The sequence below is a fragment of the Amblyomma americanum genome, chromosome 6, assembly GCF_052857255.1.
Source record: "Amblyomma americanum isolate KBUSLIRL-KWMA chromosome 6, ASM5285725v1, whole genome shotgun sequence".
Lineage (NCBI taxonomy): Eukaryota > Metazoa > Arthropoda > Arachnida > Ixodida > Ixodidae > Amblyomma > Amblyomma americanum.
The window spans coordinates 140,035,431-140,052,878 of NC_135502.1; the positions used below are offsets into that span (position 1 = coordinate 140,035,431).

Below are 17,448 nucleotides of genomic sequence, written 5' to 3' on the forward strand. Positions count from 1 at the left end.
ATTAAACGCAACCTAACCCAGCCCCGTCAAGCGGAGAAAAAAAATGACGAGTGAAAAATTAAAGGCAGAAAGATTGGCGTTCATTGCCGAGACGAAGGAGGTAGTGGGGGGGGGGGGGGGGGGGAGAAATCCGGGCATCGTATCAAGCTATTAACACGAAGAGATCATGGCAGCGCCTTCTCAGCTCACTCCTTATCCCGGGGCAGTAACAGAGACCTGCCCCACCAATTTAAGAGGGAAGCCAGATTTCAAATCTAGCTATAAGGACAAAAAATCGCGTTTTGTTAAAAATGATTGTATGTAGTTGTATACCGCGTTTTCTATCTTCCTCCAAAGTGTCATAGCTGAAGTGCCCTGCGAAGTACTCGAAAAAAATTGTAGCTTGCACCTCGGTGGCACTAAAATTCGTGGAAACGGTCAAAAAATTTTAGGTTTCCTCTTCGCCAGTTTTTTGGACTGGATTGTGCCTTTTTGCAGCATATTTCTTTATTATGGTTTTGTCTATTTTTATGCCACTTATTTGGTTGCTGTCAAAGAACTCTGCTCCATGTGGTGGCATTTTTGTTTTTTGATTTTGAAAAAAATCTAGATTTGTAGGTGTGAAATCTTGTTTACATTTTAGACACGTCGATGCCAACTTCTTTGTAAAGAGTGAAAACAAAAAAATTGTGTAGTCGTAAAATATAAAATGTCATCAAACATAGCATGCACTCTTAAATGGAAATCATGTTGAGCCAGTCTCTTATTAATGTTAGTGCAGTCTTCAGGAGTTTCAGAAGGTGTACAAAAGAAAAATGTTTATTACAGAAAGTTCCTTAGGCGTAATGCTGAAAATCTGTGGACTGAAGTATGAAACCAAAAAAAATGTTTCATCAAAATTCATTAAAAATTAAGAACGTTTGTGTTAAAATTCGTATCTCCCCTTAATGAAGGAAGTCTCAATGATTCATGTTGCTGTAAGACGTCTTAACTATTGTTCTTCAGGATCAAGTCAAAATGTTTTGTTACGAGTGAACCGAGAGAACAGAGACATATACCTGAAGAGAACAGGATAGAGTAAGGCGTCTTGTCTATCCTTGTTCTCTTTGAGTTCGGCGCTCGGCACCCTGGTTCCTGTCAGCTCCCAGGGGAGAACATACTTCCATTCCACTCGCATTAAACGCATTCTGGGAAGAACCGCCCTCCGCTCAGCGGGTGCTTCTGTTCACGCAGCTCTGCCAAGCGACGGCTGTCTAGCTCTCAGCGCTCATCTCTGTTGCGCACGCAAAACACCAGCTAGACAGAACAAGGCACTAGGCCCACACGCCGTCGCAGGAGTAATGGTTTGAGAGAAACGACTCTCGGATTGACGTCGACCCACATGGGGAGAAAAAGGACATACCCCTACACCGCTGCATGCCCTTCGATTGTGCCGCCTGATATCAAGAGAGGCTTTATTGATTGCCCACCACGCTGCTCACTGTCTTCCCCTTTCTGCCGCTCTTTCACTACGCGTAGGATATCCGGACGAGGCGGGTCAGCGAAACACTGACTCAACGGTGTGGTTATTTACGGCCGCCTTCTGAGGGGCACCTTTCGGGGCACCGCCCGAATTCTTTCGGGGCACGAGGCCATGAACTTCTTGCTTGCGTAGGTGCCGTTATACTCCGATGGCTTCTCGTTGTTTCCTTGATACCTGGAAAGAAGGAAAAATTTTTTGGGGGTGAGGTAAAATTGTGGTTGGGGGTGATATTTATTCACATTCACCATTCTGCGTTTATTTAGCTCGTAATAACATCGACCAGTTTAGAATTGCACTTCGCATCGAGGCAGTGCCCGGTTAGAACGCGACAGGTCATTTGGAACTGAAGCGGTGTGCTACCACGATAGACGCGAAGAAGACTGAATTTGTATGCAAGCAAAATGCGTCTGAAAAGGTAGCACATTATGAACAAATCAAATTGAGGGGCGAGCACGCTTGCCCTAAGATAGGTAAGCTTTTGTCCCTTTTTGCTAAACACAATATTTTTACACTGAAAACGTTTTCTATTTGCATGAACTATTCACGAACATGTTAAGAAACGCCAAGAAAGACACCTTAACAAGACAGAGCAGCAAAGCACTGGACAGGAGGCAGGGCTGTGTACGCCCCCAAGAGGGCGTTCTACTCCGCAAGGCTAGTTGGTTCGCGCTGAATAAAGGCGGACATAGTCAATGCGTTCCAGTTTTGGCATAGTAGATAAAGTGTCTTAGAGATGTCCCTTGATGTGTACATGAGTAAATGTGAGCATGCTAATTAGGAATTGAGTAAATATGCTAAATAAAAGGCTAGCGCATGCTACTCTTAAAGGCGAAACTCGTGTCGCGCAGAAATTTTTCTCGTGAAAACAAAAAGGACTCTGACAAAAATTGCTGTCCGTAATTAAAATTGTATTAGCTATTTAATTAGGTGTATCTCAGCGGTACTCAGCTATGGGACAGAAACGTGGACGCCAACAAAAAGGATTAAACTTAAGTTGAGGACAGAGCAACCAGCTATAAAAAGAAAAATGGCACGTATAAGATTAAGAGACAGGAAAAGGGCAGAGTGGGTCAGGGATCAAACACGGGTTAATGACACGTTAGTCGAAATCAAGAAGAAGAAATTAACTTGGGCAAGGCATGTAAGGCGAATGTGAATACATGGAAAGCGCACGAAATAAAATCCCGAAATAAGGCACGTCGAACAATAAGCAAAGGAACGAGCACCCTTCAACAAACACTAGTGCAGCGCAGCTAAACTAGGCGCCCGCGGTAGTGATAGGAGGTCTCGGAAAAAACTATTTCTTCTTTTTTCCCAGGGATGAGAAGCAAGAGAAGAACTGGAAATGCTGCAGAGATGACGTGAATTGGTTTTAAGAAATCATTCTAGTGAACAAAGTGACTGGCGGTTGTAATAAAAAAAATAAAAAGCGATAAAAAGCACTTTATTCAGCATTACGTTGCAGGTCCAAAATAATTCTGGATTGACTCATTGCACGATGGTAACCTATGAGTTGGTAACGGAGGGCTAAACAACAAATGCTCTGCAGTTCTGTTCTACATAACGCAAAAAAGACGAGGACTCAGAAACACGGTCACACACAGCGCTAACTTCTAACAAAGATTTATTTAGCTAAGAAAGGGTGGTTTATATACCGACTTACCACACATGAAGCATCAAACCATGCGCTAACAAAGCGTATACACCAGATATACGAGCTCCTTTGGCAACAACGCCGCGGAAAGGCTACTCAGACTGTTATCTTCCAACAGTGCAATCCATTCAGCTTCAATGTTTTCCCGTGTGAAGCGGTGTTCGTGAAGCTCACACGCTTTTTGAGGGGCGGTATGCAATGGCAAACACGGCAATGAACTGAAAAATCTTTTCCGCACCTGTCCTTTACGTCACGCTCAAGCTCCCGAAGCCAATCATTCAGGCATCTGCCTGTTTTTCCTACATATTGCTTGCCACAAGAAAGAGGTATGTGATATACGACATTTTCAATGCAAAACAAATTTATTCTTATGTTTATTTTTGCAGCCAACCGACTTTTTGAGTTTGTGAAATATTTCACGCAAAAGTGATTCAATTTTTTAGAGGCCCGAAAGAACCAAGCTAGCTCGCGAACGCTGCGCAATTTTTTTTAGATTATCTGGCAGCCACTGAAAGTAAGAAATAACGGTGGCTTTTTATTTCTTACGCGTAGCCTCATGATTGTCCTGCGCTTTTTTCTAGCAGACTTTCTTTCAAACGCGTTCAGCGACAGAGCCCAGGACATGGATGGGGTACCCAGCGTTCTCCAGCCGCTTACAGTGCTGAACAAAACTTTCAAGCATCAAATGCGGGCAGGACTTATTGATAGATAATGAAGAAATGAAAGGCGAGCAATGTAACATTTTTGCGAGTTTAGACTGCGCTGAATGAACAGGTAACAATGGTTTTTCGCCACGAGGTTTAAACATCCGGCATGTCCGATCATGATGCAGTATGGTGGTGATGCTAGGAATTTGATTACCCTTTTTTCAGGTAGCTCAAACTTCAGCTCTAGAAGTCTGAAATAATTACGGAACAGAGTGAGGACATTAAAAGCATCATCCTTGAAGGAACCGTCATTTCTTTTAAGTAAAATAAAAAAGTCATCAACATAAATAAAAATATGGATATTAGTAGCATTTGCTGTTTCAGGCGAATTTCCTGAAACTGGATTTTTTTTAACAGACGCTACTTCATCGCTACCACATATTATTGCCCAAAAAACTTGCTTCCAGAGCAAATAAAGTGCTTGTAGTCCTATTTGGTGTTGGCAACTGCGCAAGACTTTTATTCCCCAGTCCTTAAAAAACAGCCGCTGAATTTCAATTGTGGTAACGGTAGAGACACAAAGTGCAAATAAATCACAATACTCTCCTGCATTGAAAAGTGTGTATATATGCCATAAGATGTCTTCAGAGTTTTCACAATTTTTTCTGCTGATATTCACATCGCCCTGTTGTTCAGCCTATCACAGTTGCTAGCATAACGAGTTAAATTGACGGTAGTAGTTTTAATGCTAGCCTTCGAAGCTCCAAGCCTTCAAGCCAGCATCGGTTTTCACCAACAGAGCTGTTCTGTAGGTGCATATGGTTTGTATCAACGCCTGATCAATAATTTTTTCGTTCTCTTTCCCGCAATGCCGTTCTCTTTCCCGCAAGAGACACTAATCCACTCCTCTGTCAGCTTTCATCTTATGCAAGCTGCAGCCACCTTCAGCCAGCATGCTCCCGGATCTCTCAACTTCACTACATTGTCTTCTGGGGTGACTGTAACCAGATGGGATCCTTGAAACATCGTCACACCGAGAAAGGACCGACAACCCTCTGGTGGCCGTTTCTCCCAGGTTTCACTGTTGCTCCGCATGCACCTTCTTTTCTCACCAGTGGCTGTGAGTGCAGACAAAATTATCAGTCATTGTTAGCACACACGAGCAAACGGCGGCCTTTGGGAAGCCAAACCCAGTCAAAATACTCTACAGGATTCTAAGACAGAAAATTTCTGTAGTCTGTAGTCTTGTCGTATTTTGGGCATGTCTTGTGTAGTCTGTCTTGTCTTTTGTAGTCTGTCCTGTCTTCTGTAGTCTGTCTTGTCTTTTATAGTCTGTCTTCTGTAGTTTGTCCTCTCTTTTTTAGTCTGTGTTGACTTCTGTAGTCTGTCTTATCTTCTGTAGTTTGCCTTGTCTTCTGTACTGTGTCTTGTGTAGTGCTCGTACACTGTGTAACAGTCGTTACTGTGTCACCTGTCAATTAAAAAAGGATTTGTGTTTTGGATTAGGCAATGCACAAAAATGCACAGCTTGTTAATGGTCGCCTGTCAATTAAGACAAGCTTTGTGCATTCCAGAGTTATTCGTGCACAAAACCACTAGAATTGAAATGAAAATGATCAATATTTATTTACTGTTTCGTGCTTGTTTTCCGAGCTTGCTGATGCGTGCTGTTCAGCATTGTCCTGGCCGCAGGTTCGTAGATACATCGCCCATGAGCCAAGAAAAATGGTTTTTGTCTTGGCTGAAAAAAAGAAAAAATAGAGATCACCGCTGCTACCTGCCCAAAACAAATGTGAAAGCATTGACGCCTCCTCGACACTGGTCGCCTTTCAAATTTGGCGCCATGGTTGTTTTCTCGTTGACTTGATTGGTTATCAATTAACTCTTATTTTACCCTCATTTCATCCCAGCAACGATTTCGAGTTTTCAAATTTTCCTCCATGGATCGTTCCTGCCCACTCACTGAATACCCGCCCAGTCTGATCACCCGTTCATTGCCTTTTGCTTCTCAATAATTACCTAATTGCCTGTAATTTATCATTCTTTTTCCTATCTCCTGGTTAAGTATAGGACACTTATCACTGGTCACGTGATTGCTCATTTCGAGTTTTCAAACTTGGCGCCAAGCTTTGGCTTTGTCCATACCTCCAGTTTTTCAAACTTGGCACTACGCTTTAGCTCCACCTACTTTCAGCGTTTTCAAAATTTGCGGCCCGTTTTCTCTGGCCCAGCAACTTTTTGGACATTTTCGGCTGTAAATAATTATCCGACCATGAAATTTTCTTTTCGAGCAGCATCCTCACATCATCCTCTGCCATTTACACAACCAATCGTATGACGCTATCTCTTCTGAGTTGCCCACAACTGCTGCGGACACGATCCGCGGCAACATAGCCCAGTAAACTTCTCACTTTATTCAAAATGTTGTAATACTGAACAAGGCTTATGACTGGCCGAGTTGGTACTGACTCACCTTAAAACCAGCCAGAAGAAAGAACACACAAGAAGACATGAGCTCAAAAGGCGGGACTAACAAAAATTTATTTGAAGTTTTTGATTATTTGATTTGATTTGTGAGGGTTTAACGTCCCAAAGCGACTCAGGCTATGAGGGACGCCGTAGTGGAGGGCTCCAGAAATTTCGACCGCCTGGGGTTCTTTAGCTTGCACTGACAACGCACAGTACACGGGCCTCTAAAAATTCGCCTCCATTGAAATTTGACTGGCGCGGCCAGGATTGAACCTGCGTCTTTTGGGACAGCAGCCGAGCGCCATAACTACTGAGCCACCGCAGCGGCATCATTAAAGGAAAGCCGCAAAAGAAGACCCGCGAAGAGATACAAGCGCACAATAACCCAAAGCAGTGAAAGGGCGAAGTGCAATCAAAGGTCACTGGCATACTAATGAATCATCTAAAAAAGCAAATTCCTTACGGTGAAGGTTTACCGATGGCTTAGCCACACGTGCCCTAAGCCTTACTGATGTAGTAAGCCTCAACCATCTACCGACAGATTTATCCCTTCCATAAACCACTGATGTGTCGTGGAAATTAGGCGTGCAAAGAGACAGGTCACCCTCAGATTTGCATTCACAAGATTGAGCATGCAGTGCCAGATTAGAATTTGTCTTCCCCCTATAGAGTGAAAGTGCTCAGTCAGGTGCAAATTCAGATATCTGCCTGTCTGCCCATATTAGTTGCAGCCATAAGGCAATGGAACGCAATAAACTCCATTAGTTTTGCAAGTGGTCAACCTTTTTTTGTGACACTGTCCATTGTGGACAAGTACCCAGTTTTATCAAGCCTTTTTAATGGCGGCGCAAAGGCCTCCTGTCTTGCACTTCGCTGTTAAGACAACAGCAGCATTATGCTTTCCCGCGACTTTCTTGAGACTGTGAAATACTGTCGAGGTAAGGTGTATCAGCATCATCGGAGTATGTGTTCCTTACCCTCGAGCAAGTGAAAACATACTATGACAGGTTGTTGAGATGGCCAAGTGGGAACCCAGCTGCTAGGAAACCTGCTACAAGAATACGTCCTCAGCAGTGATTGCATGACTTATGTAAAGCTGATGTCATGCACACGATTGCACACCCATCAAGTGTTTCCATCTTTACTGACCTTAACCAGTGACAATTACACCTCTTCACCATCCTTCCCCAGCAACGTGTGGTCCGACTCGTAGCTAAAAAGAGCCTTCCCCGATCTTTAGCTGTAGCCCCGACAAACATATTCGTCCACAAAGCGCAGGTCTGCATCAAGAAACTGCTAACGGTTCTGCTTAGACAATTCTGATGTAAAAGACAGGCCTTGACCACATGCCTTAAAGACTCCTAAAACATCTTGTGCCAACTTATCTAAGCCTTCTATGTCCAAAAAAATATATATTCATGAACATAACAAAATGCTACTATGCCAAGGTCTTCCAAACAGGGCTCTAATGCCTTATCGACTTTAGACAAAAAATGTTGCTGAGCAAAGGTATGACCTGTGTGTAAATACCGCCCTGCCAACTGACAAATGCGGATTTGCAGTGAAAGGACAACAGCCCCATGAAGCCAGCAACCGAAATCACACAATCATCTGTAAAAGCATGTTCATTGTTCACCCTGATGCAGTTTGCACGTGCCTCAGAAGTCTATCATGTGACAATGAATAGTGTAGGCCCTCCATGTCGATGCTCACTGCAGAGCACCTGCCCAGGTTGCTGTCCAGAAGAAACTAGAACTCCACAGAACTCCACGTTTGTGAGTTGGCAAGGCGGTATTTACATCAGAAATCAGGCATATGCAGATGGTCCCAGGTTGCACTGTTCCTCCGCGACATTCTTCTGTCCAGAGTTGATACCACATCAAAGCCCTGTTTGGAAGACCTCGGCATAGTAGCATTTCGTTATTTTGATAGCTACCTAATTTTTTTGCACAAGGAGGGCTCAGATAAGTTAGCACAAGACGTTTTAGAAACTTTTAGGCATGTGGTCAAAGCCTATCTTTTATGTCTGAATTTCACTAAGCATAACCGTTTGCAGCTTCTTGACTTAGACCTGCGCTTTGCGGACGACCACATCTGTTGGCGCCGCAGCCCAAGATCAGGAAGCCTCTTAGCTCGAGGATGGTGAAGGACAGGTTGGCAATCGCATGCATCATGACCGCTTTATGGAAGTCATGCCATCACAGTGTTTAGAATGCATTCTCGGGGCAAGTTTTCAAGCCAATGGCACCTGGGTTCCCACTAGCCCATCGCGCGCACCTGTCAGAGTGTGTTTTTACTCTCTCGAGGGAACGGAACACCATTCGCATGATGCTGATGTAGTTGAGCAGCACAAAAAGACGGGCTCTATACCTTACCTCCACGCCATTTCGCACCGTCCCAAGAAAGTTGCACCAAAGTATGATGTTGCTGTTGTCTTGACAGCTAAAAGTAAGGTAGGAGCCCTTTGCTTCTTCGTTCAAACTAGGCTTGATTCAACTACAGGTAATCGTCCGCTATGAACAGTGGCAGATAAGAAATGTTGACCACTTGCAAAATTAAACGTTTTTTTTTGCATTCCACCGCCTCGTAGCTGAAACTACTATGGGCAGACAAGCAGGTATCTCAATGTGCGACTGGCTGAGAGCACTTTCACTGTATAAAGAGGAAGGCGAATTTTAACCTGACACTGCACGTTCAATCTCGTGAATGCAATTGGAGGACGACCGTTCTCTTTGCACGCCTGATTTCCGCGGCACATCTGTGGTTTAGGAAAGTGATAAATCTGTCCGGATATAGTTGACGCTTACTATATCAGTAAGGCTAAAAAAAGTGCCTGGCTAAACCGTCGGTGAACCTTCACTGTAAGGAATTAGTTTTTAGATGGCTTACTAGTACGCCAGTGCCTTTCGATTGTTTTTTGCCCTCTCACTGCTTTGGGGATTTGCGTGCTTGAATCTCTTTGCAGGTCTTCTTTTGCCACTTTCCTTCAATAAAATTTCAGCTGTTAGACCAGCCCCATCTTGTGCACATCTCTTCTCCTGTTTTGTGTCTTCCGGCTGGTTTTAAGATGTAATACTAAATGCCGGAAGACAGCCATTTTAGAGTCAAGTGCACTTATAATGGCCACAGCTATATGAATGTTCATTTATTACAAAAAAAAGTGCTTACTTCATTATTTTTAAGCATGAAGTATATGACACTGCATCAACATAAAAAAAGGACTAAGCCTCTAACCCTCATGGCCAAACTGCAGTTACAGCAAACAAAAGGACACCATAAACCTGCCCGACATGCAAAAGCTTGCACTTCAGGCCAATGCAGAAATAAGATCAGATTACTTCCCAAACTGCATGAGACTGCCACGCAAAGTAAAGATTGTGACAGGCAATAAAGGAGCAACAAAAAAGCGAACTGTAGGTAGCAGCCAATCTCATGCAGACAAGCTACAAGGTCAGGCCAACATAGACGTGGAAGAAATTTGAAAAAAAAGCCACAACAAGCACATGATAATTTTAAGGTTTTCACAGCCCTTCAAATGGCAAATACTTTCCTGAAAAAGAAAACATAACAGAAGCGGCAATTTTTTTTCGGCAATCAATTTTTTTCATGTACTTCATTATTCTTGAAGCATGGGCGGGCATAGAGTAGTCAGATTAGTGCATGCGTTCCTAAGCAATGCCTTGCCAAAAACTGTACTTAGAGAAAAAGCTTGCCTTACTGAGTGAATACCACTGGCCATCCACTAATTTCCCAGCCTGCTCCAGGTCCATGGCAAAAATCACACGCAAGTTGGCGGCTTGCACAACTTCCATGCAACTCTTGGTCTTTAGCTGGAAAAAAATTGAGGGATTAGTGAGATATCAAATTTTACATGCATTGCTTTGTTTCAATGACCGACTAAAAAAAAAACAGCGGTTTCTGTGAGCGCAACTATTTTTTCACACTAACTTTCTACAGTAAACCACGTTTATCGCAACCTAATTCACACTGACTTGCTGCACGGCCCCAGCACTACTGTGTATAGCTCTATGGTTTCAAACGCTTGTTAGCTCTGAGCCCATGGGCTTGCACTCGTTAATGCAGAAAACCTCGGAAAGGGCAACCAGAGGTTCGAGCTTTAAGCCATAGGTATTCAGAAGCTCAGTGGTCTGTGGGAGAACTTTTGGCTGGGTGACACAGTAGCAAATGCTGCTCCAGCTACTTTCACTCCATTGCAAAAAACTCGCACAGCAGAGACCTGTACTCCATTTTGCATTGCAGAAACTATCACTGAAATTCAAAGCACGCATACGAAATGCTCACCTACCTTCCAACACAGCTTCATAATAATGGGCATAATTATTGGAATGAAATACCAGTGAGTACATGTAGATTTCAATTTATCCAAAAATTATAAGCAACCGACAAACAACAAACATTAAAAGAGAAATAAAATAACCAGAATTGTTTAAAAATCTTTCAGAAGAATTATGTGACATCCACTACACTCCAGCAGTTCTTTGGTTTTGTGCACCTTCAAACCACACTTACTTACAGGCACATTTGCACAGAAATTGCGTTGAACCTGACCTTTTAGAATCTTTATTGGTGCAACAGTAGGGAGAAACCAGGTTTTACTCAAAAACGAAGGGCCCTACACATTGCATCACAAGCCCAGATGGTGCACTTGAGTCGCCTCTTATGCTTATGCAAGAAACAGGAACAGAGATATCTTGACTAAATCAAAAAAGTGGAAGTGCAATGCATATGTAATGCAGAGAAGATATAAGCAATACCACACTAAAACACTGGGAGGATTCTAAGAGTAGGTGAATGCATGAATGGGTGGCAATCAGACGGCTAAATGAGATTAGTAAATTTGCGGAAAAAGGGTGGTAGCATGTGGCACAGGACACAGTTACTAAAATGAACTGGAGAACCTTTGTTCTGCACTAATTTTAACAGCACATTCACACGGCAGACAAAATCACTAATTCCATGAACGGACTGCGCATCATGCGGCTCAATGTCAATCACCATTGCAAATGGCACCAGCACCAGCAAATGGACTGCACATGAGGAAAAGTAGACATATTTTTGCTCTCAACTTTGAGCAGCAGTCAGCTGCGCTTTTAAGAGCAAAGCTCTAAAGTACGACAACATTGGCACTTTGTTTTACTGACATGAGGGTGCTTGTGAGCGTGCCAGTCCCATTTTTGTTTTGCACCAAATGTGTTAATTGCGAGGTATGTTTAACTAAAGAGGGGCATCTAACCTGGGCATCAGCTCTTCATTATTTCCCTTCTATATCCCTCCCTTATATCACGGTTCAAGTGTCCACCAAAATGTGAGACAGTTACTGTTACATTTCCTTGAATTTTCCTTCAACTAATTTAAAATTTTTAAAGTATACAGCTTTAAGAAGGCAGAGGTACAAACTGTACAGCATAACCATATGCTATGGCAATAAACCAGCAATAAATCTGTGCTGACAGCAGCTTGCCCAGTGAATTGCAAGGATGCTATGCCATACAAGGATTGGTGTCATCGTGCATTGTTACATTAGTGACTGACAATTTGGTCTCTGTATTAGAAATACTGGTAAACCATCATTGTAGAGCATAATGTTTTTAAAGGGATAAATGAACATATAGGTCCTTTTCGAGGACACATATGCATACCAGGCAACAGGTGTGCAATGTCAAAGCACGTTTATGTTAACAGCAGCTGCGTCAAGAGCTACATCAGCGACTATATTTTGTGCAAGTCTACAGTTCCGGTAATTATAAGCTGAGGTACTGCTGTGAAGTGCATCTAGAGTTTCATGCATTTCTAAATCTAGCTGCAAGCCTATATTGAAAATATTTTTCTAAATAGGCAGCTAAGATATGCATCACTGAAAAAGAACAACTACCATGAACGGATCAGGAGGGATGACACAGCCGAAGGCAGGAAGTACGCATGGCCCAATAGATGCTGACCGCTGGCAACTGCAAATAAATACATCCAGAGCAACAGCTGTCAGTGGCTGTAGCCAAGTCATGAATGACAAAAGAGGAAATCGTCTACTGCTTTAAAAACTAAACTTAGACGTCATATAAGTAAATAAAAAACCAATGAGCTAGCCCATGACAATAGAAATGAACAGATTTTTGTAATGCACCCATATATATTCTTTGAGAAGAGTCACAATGACTGTTATAACCACACTGAAAGATGAGCTGGCTGAAATACTGCACACCAATTTGAATATAGGATGTGCAGGTTTTCATTAATTCCTATTATGGTGCCTTGCACCAATGTCTAGGTATTAAATTGTAAGTTGCAACCAGTCTGCCTTGGTTAAATGAGAAGAGAGAATAGAAAAAAGCACGCCTTCACTAGCAAGAAGCTTGATATCTCACAGCAAAGCTTAGCATCATAGAAAATTTGCTAGCACATTTAACAAATCTGCATACAATTAAAAACTGCTCAAATTTGTCGTCTGGCAATGCAAGTAAGGACAAGAGAAACAAAAAAATACCAAAGAAAACTCGTGAGTGCGGCGAAGGGAGGTCTGTGGGTAGGATCCCGTGCCTGGGAAGAGTTCCGAGCTCGGAGAATCGCCGGCATCGCAGCTGATGGCACGCAACCAAGAATAAATAACAAAGCCAAAATAAGTAACAAAAAAACCATCGACAATGGCGAACGACTTGAATGCGGGCCGCAAAAGCGAGGGATATAGCAAAAAGGTAGAAATCCTAAATAGCTGTGCAGTTGCATCTCCGACAGCTCGCAGTGCTCAGAAGGAGAGGAAGCATTAACGTTTACAGCTCAGGACTCGCAAGATTGATCTAACGTTGAAATAATACTGCCTCAAATCCTGTTCCACTGGGGAAGCACAGACAAGTTTACAAATGACAAGGCGATGAATATGAACTAGCCTTTCGCATGCGATCACTGTCTCAGAATAATTTAGTATGACGCATATTAAGGCACAAGCACTAATCCGATGAGTACTAACCCTGAGCAAAATAGTGCGGTGTCTGATCGCAGCTGGCCTAGCGCGAGCGCTCCGCCGCGCGGCACTTCTCGCTCATCGTCTTCTACGCAGTGCAAATCCATGCTTTTGCACCGAGTGTCGAAGCGCTAGCAAGTGAAAGCGTAACTCTGTTGTGATATCTTGTGCCATTTTTATTTGCCACGGCACGCGAGTACTAATTGCACATAAAGACAATGAGAACAACACTTGTCACGCAGGATATAGGCCCTGCTTTTTTGGCGCCGCATTATAGCTGCGGCGGCAACCGCAGGCGGACTGCCTCCACTCACATCCCTATATAGCTGCATACAAATAGCGCGTGTGAATACAGATCACTAGCAAAGAAGCGCAGAGCGGGACTCACCGGCCATGCGATTCATCCAGGCTTAGTAAAACGGCGCAGGAGTCTTCGTTCCCTTTACAGATTACAAGATGTCGCAGCACTGTCTTTCTTCTTGGCTTACCCGTTGCAACTCGCCAATGTTGACAGGCCGAAATCCTGGTCGTTGGCTTCCAAAACACACTCCTGCTCACCTTCCTATTGAATGAGTTCTTGACTAGTGTCCGCCGTACAAGTACTCAAGCGATGCCTCAAAGAGGCAAATAATACAAAACACGACGCGTCGGTTGCGCTGCAATCGCACCGACGGCTGCGGTTTTGTGTCGGTGAAAAATTGCAACCGACGAAAAAGTTTGCTTTTTAAACCATGAATATTTATATTCTCTTCACAACAAAGACACTGCATTTATTTTAAAATATTTTTACATTATTTAGGAATACTAAAGCGCTTTCAGTTACTTTTTCTGGCATGTCATTTGTAGAAGCTGCGATCCTGTGATCCTCTGAAGTGACCTGGATGCCTCTAGCAGACGACGGAGCAGACGACGAAGCAGACGACGGTGTTGACAGAATGCAATTTCGTTTGATGCCGGATAAAATCACTAAGTTGCGACAAAAACAGCGAAGAAAAGCGCCGTATCTCAAGCTGGCGAATATCGCGGATAAGTTGAACGCAATTGGCACGATGGAGAGTAGATGCGATGCATTAATTTGCGCGACATTGGCACGCTCACCGGAGATCATGAAACTTAGCAGCTTAATCGGTGACCAGTACAAGCGGATTGCTTTGATATCAACTGCGTTACGAAACTACGTCGATACTTGCGTCTCACTTCAGCTAATATGCAACAGCGGCTAGCACTCGCCGCTTCCTGATCGCGTGTAGTTTAACAAGCAAGAGCCCACTAGCGCATCGAAGCAGCCGTGTTTTCGAGTTCGTATCGTTACGATAAATACGAGCTGTTTCGGCACGTACTGGAATTGAAGCTCTAAGCCTGTGTGTCACGGACGGTGACGATGGCGTCGCGGACGATCTTGACTAAGACTCGCCGCAACGCAGCCGATAACCCAAGCATATGTGCGTTAAAGTTTGTTCACCAGTAGTGCAAGCGTGGGCATAAAGTATCGCTCAGTCGCAGCGCCAGTCGCTCGCTTCTCGATTTTCCAGCCTTCCGAGTGATGGTCGCCAGCTGTTGAGCCAATCAGTGAGCCAGCCGGAGTGAGCGAGGCGAGCTTTCGGGAACGACGCCGCGCGCGGGCGCGCCGGGCAATGAACTACGCGCTACACCCTGGCTGGCCTAGTCGTCGCTAAGCCTAGCCGGTTTCACATCGATGCAGCAGCTGAGTGCACTTCGAAACTGGCTAGCACTGAGGTGCTGCTCTCGTCATCGTTTTACTATGAACCTCGTCTCATAGCACAACAAAGATATGCTCGGTTTCCGCGACACCTTCAGGAGCGGAGCCAGCTGAGGCCAAGAGAGCCGCGATTGAGCAGCAGCAATTAAAGGCGCCGTGCGGAGACATTTGTTTGTAGTACTGTTATCGCTTCTACCAACGACTCGATATTGGCCAACGATACTCCATCCGGCGGCTTAGTATGGACTTGAACAAACATTACTGTCGCATTTTTCTGACGCTGGCGGCCGGTATTCAGGCTGGCTTGCCGCGCCCGTACGTTATCATGTCGCTCAACTGTTTGGCCGTGGTGCACATCAAAACCCCCAGACATCCTCCTTTTCGCTCAGATTGTCATAGCACACAGTCACACTGGTACCAGAGTAGTTTAGAGGACCGAGCGCGGGTGCACAGGAGCTAGACTGTGTCAAACCAGGCGAAACTCTTTAAAGCGCGCGGTCGACGTCAGTCCCAAGACTTTATTCTCATTTCGACCGAGAATCAAATCGGTTCAAACTTGCCGGCTGCCGCATTTCATCTTCGGCTGCATACGCTGCTGTCTATATCTAGCGACATTTTCGTGTCACCGTCATGAAATTTTCAGTGGAGGCAATGAACGACGTCGTAAAGTATCTTTTTTTGCTATTTTATGATAAGCACCACGGCACTGCCGCTGAAAAAAATTCTCCGCCAACACTACATCAGCGTTGGACTTAAGAGCGTTAGCTACGAGAGCTTCAAGTGTTTAGATCGGTGTGCTCGATCGGGGTGCTCAGCAAACGTGGAGAAGACAAAATACAAACATCTGAGGGCGTTTCGTTTCGGAGACATTCATTCTAAGATACAAGCAGCGTCATCTACTTCAAAGATTTTGCACTACTATTGCGATTTACAGCCACCTTCGCTATATCCGGTATGTTTCCTCCTTATATATCAGTTAACGAATTTCATAAACGTGTGCATTACAACAAGACGAATTGTTTGACCGCATCCGGAACCCTCTGCGACAAACGATTAGGCCATATGGCTGTCTATAAGTCCCCGGAATGCACGGTTTGGGGGCGAAATGGTCATCGGTGCGAATCCCACACTTATTTTGGGCTTCATATAAATATTTATTTTATCCTCAGGAACATCACAAGTCAAATGACACCACTTCGATCGTTATGCGTCAAACGGGCGGCCCCCAAATTTGATGCAAATGGGGGTCCCCGGGGTTCCACTTCGATAGCCGCTATACTGGCATATGTAAAACGGATCGAAAGTATCTGTGACAACTGAGGCCCTACGCGCCCGCTGTTGCTATGTAATATAGTGTGATAACTGTCTTGGCCAAGTTGACCTTCCCTGCAGACAGACGTGTCCTTGACAAACGTAAGTAGTAAGAGCTGACGCTCTTAAAACCGAAGCGCGGAAAAATGATATCGGGTTTGCTTTGAACATTTATACAGAGAACTGCGTGCATGTACACACATGCTGCCGTTGTGTAGCCGGATGGTTATGGCGAGTAATTTTTCCTGATTGACGATTAACGGCATTCTTTTCCGCGACGCATAGAAGTGTCCTTGGCCTTTTCTGCGCATGTAGTAGTAGCGGTATATTATGTTACATATTGAACATGTCACAGAAGCCAAGAGGACACTGACTTTCAGTAGCGCCATTCGACTTGCGCACACCGATTGGTGTGCAGGCGCTGTCGTGGCTGCAGCTACATGCCGCAAGCGCGTGCGGATACGCAGGCACCGCTGGCTTCTTCGCTTGTGCATTACAGCTTTTTTGGCTTTCAAAGCCGCATTATAATCTTGAGCATGCACTACTTTCGTCACATTGTCATGTGGGAACAGAAGGGAATTAGGTGAGTGCTCGAGCAGTGCCTCTCCTCTAAGCCAATTCGCGTTCGGTGAGAGAGCCTGGTCGCGGGAAGCGAGTTGAAAACTCGATTCGCATATGTGAATGAGCACTTCATTTCGCTCGGTGCCCGTCACCAACAGACCAGAGCACCTCGCATCCTCTTCGCGACTCGCCACAGCGCTTTAAAGCATCTTTGGTCAATTTGATCCTATCGCTGTCACACGACAGCACGACAGTATTTCTAGAATTCTGAAGTAAAACAATTACCCTCACCAGGAATCTGTCGTATGACACATCCCACTATAGGTATCTATCGCGCGGCACAATCCTCGACAGGTATCTATCGCGCGACTTATCCCACGACAGGTATCTGTCGCGCGGCATATGCCACGACAAGCTGTTGTGTCCCGCGACAGGCCGCACGACAGGTACTTTTGTCGCGTGAAAAGAGGCGCGATAGAAGTCTGTCACGCGACTGAACCAACGACAGGCAACTTTGCTGAGGCACGCAATCTCTGTCGCGCGGCACGACTCCCTCTGTCGCGCGACAGCACCTGCGACAGAAACCTGTCTCGCGACAAATGCTGCGAC

General features: G+C 44.6%; 1 protein-coding gene across 1 annotated transcript; it reads right to left on the bottom strand.

The window, feature by feature from the left end:
* Positions 1 to 1,418: 1,418 nt before the first annotated feature.
* Positions 1,419 to 13,829, bottom strand: LOC144095005 (uncharacterized). Its single transcript, XM_077628844.1, has 6 exons — positions 13,636 to 13,829; positions 12,774 to 12,867; positions 12,165 to 12,240; positions 9,990 to 10,101; positions 5,434 to 5,543; positions 1,419 to 1,675 (listed from the first exon to the last, which is right to left on the bottom strand). The coding sequence occupies exons 1-6, from the start codon at positions 13,649 to 13,651 to the stop codon at positions 1,640 to 1,642; spliced, it is 444 nt and encodes a 147-aa protein (XP_077484970.1). The 5' UTR covers positions 13,652 to 13,829; the 3' UTR covers positions 1,419 to 1,639.
* Positions 13,830 to 17,448: the final 3,619 nt, after the last annotated feature.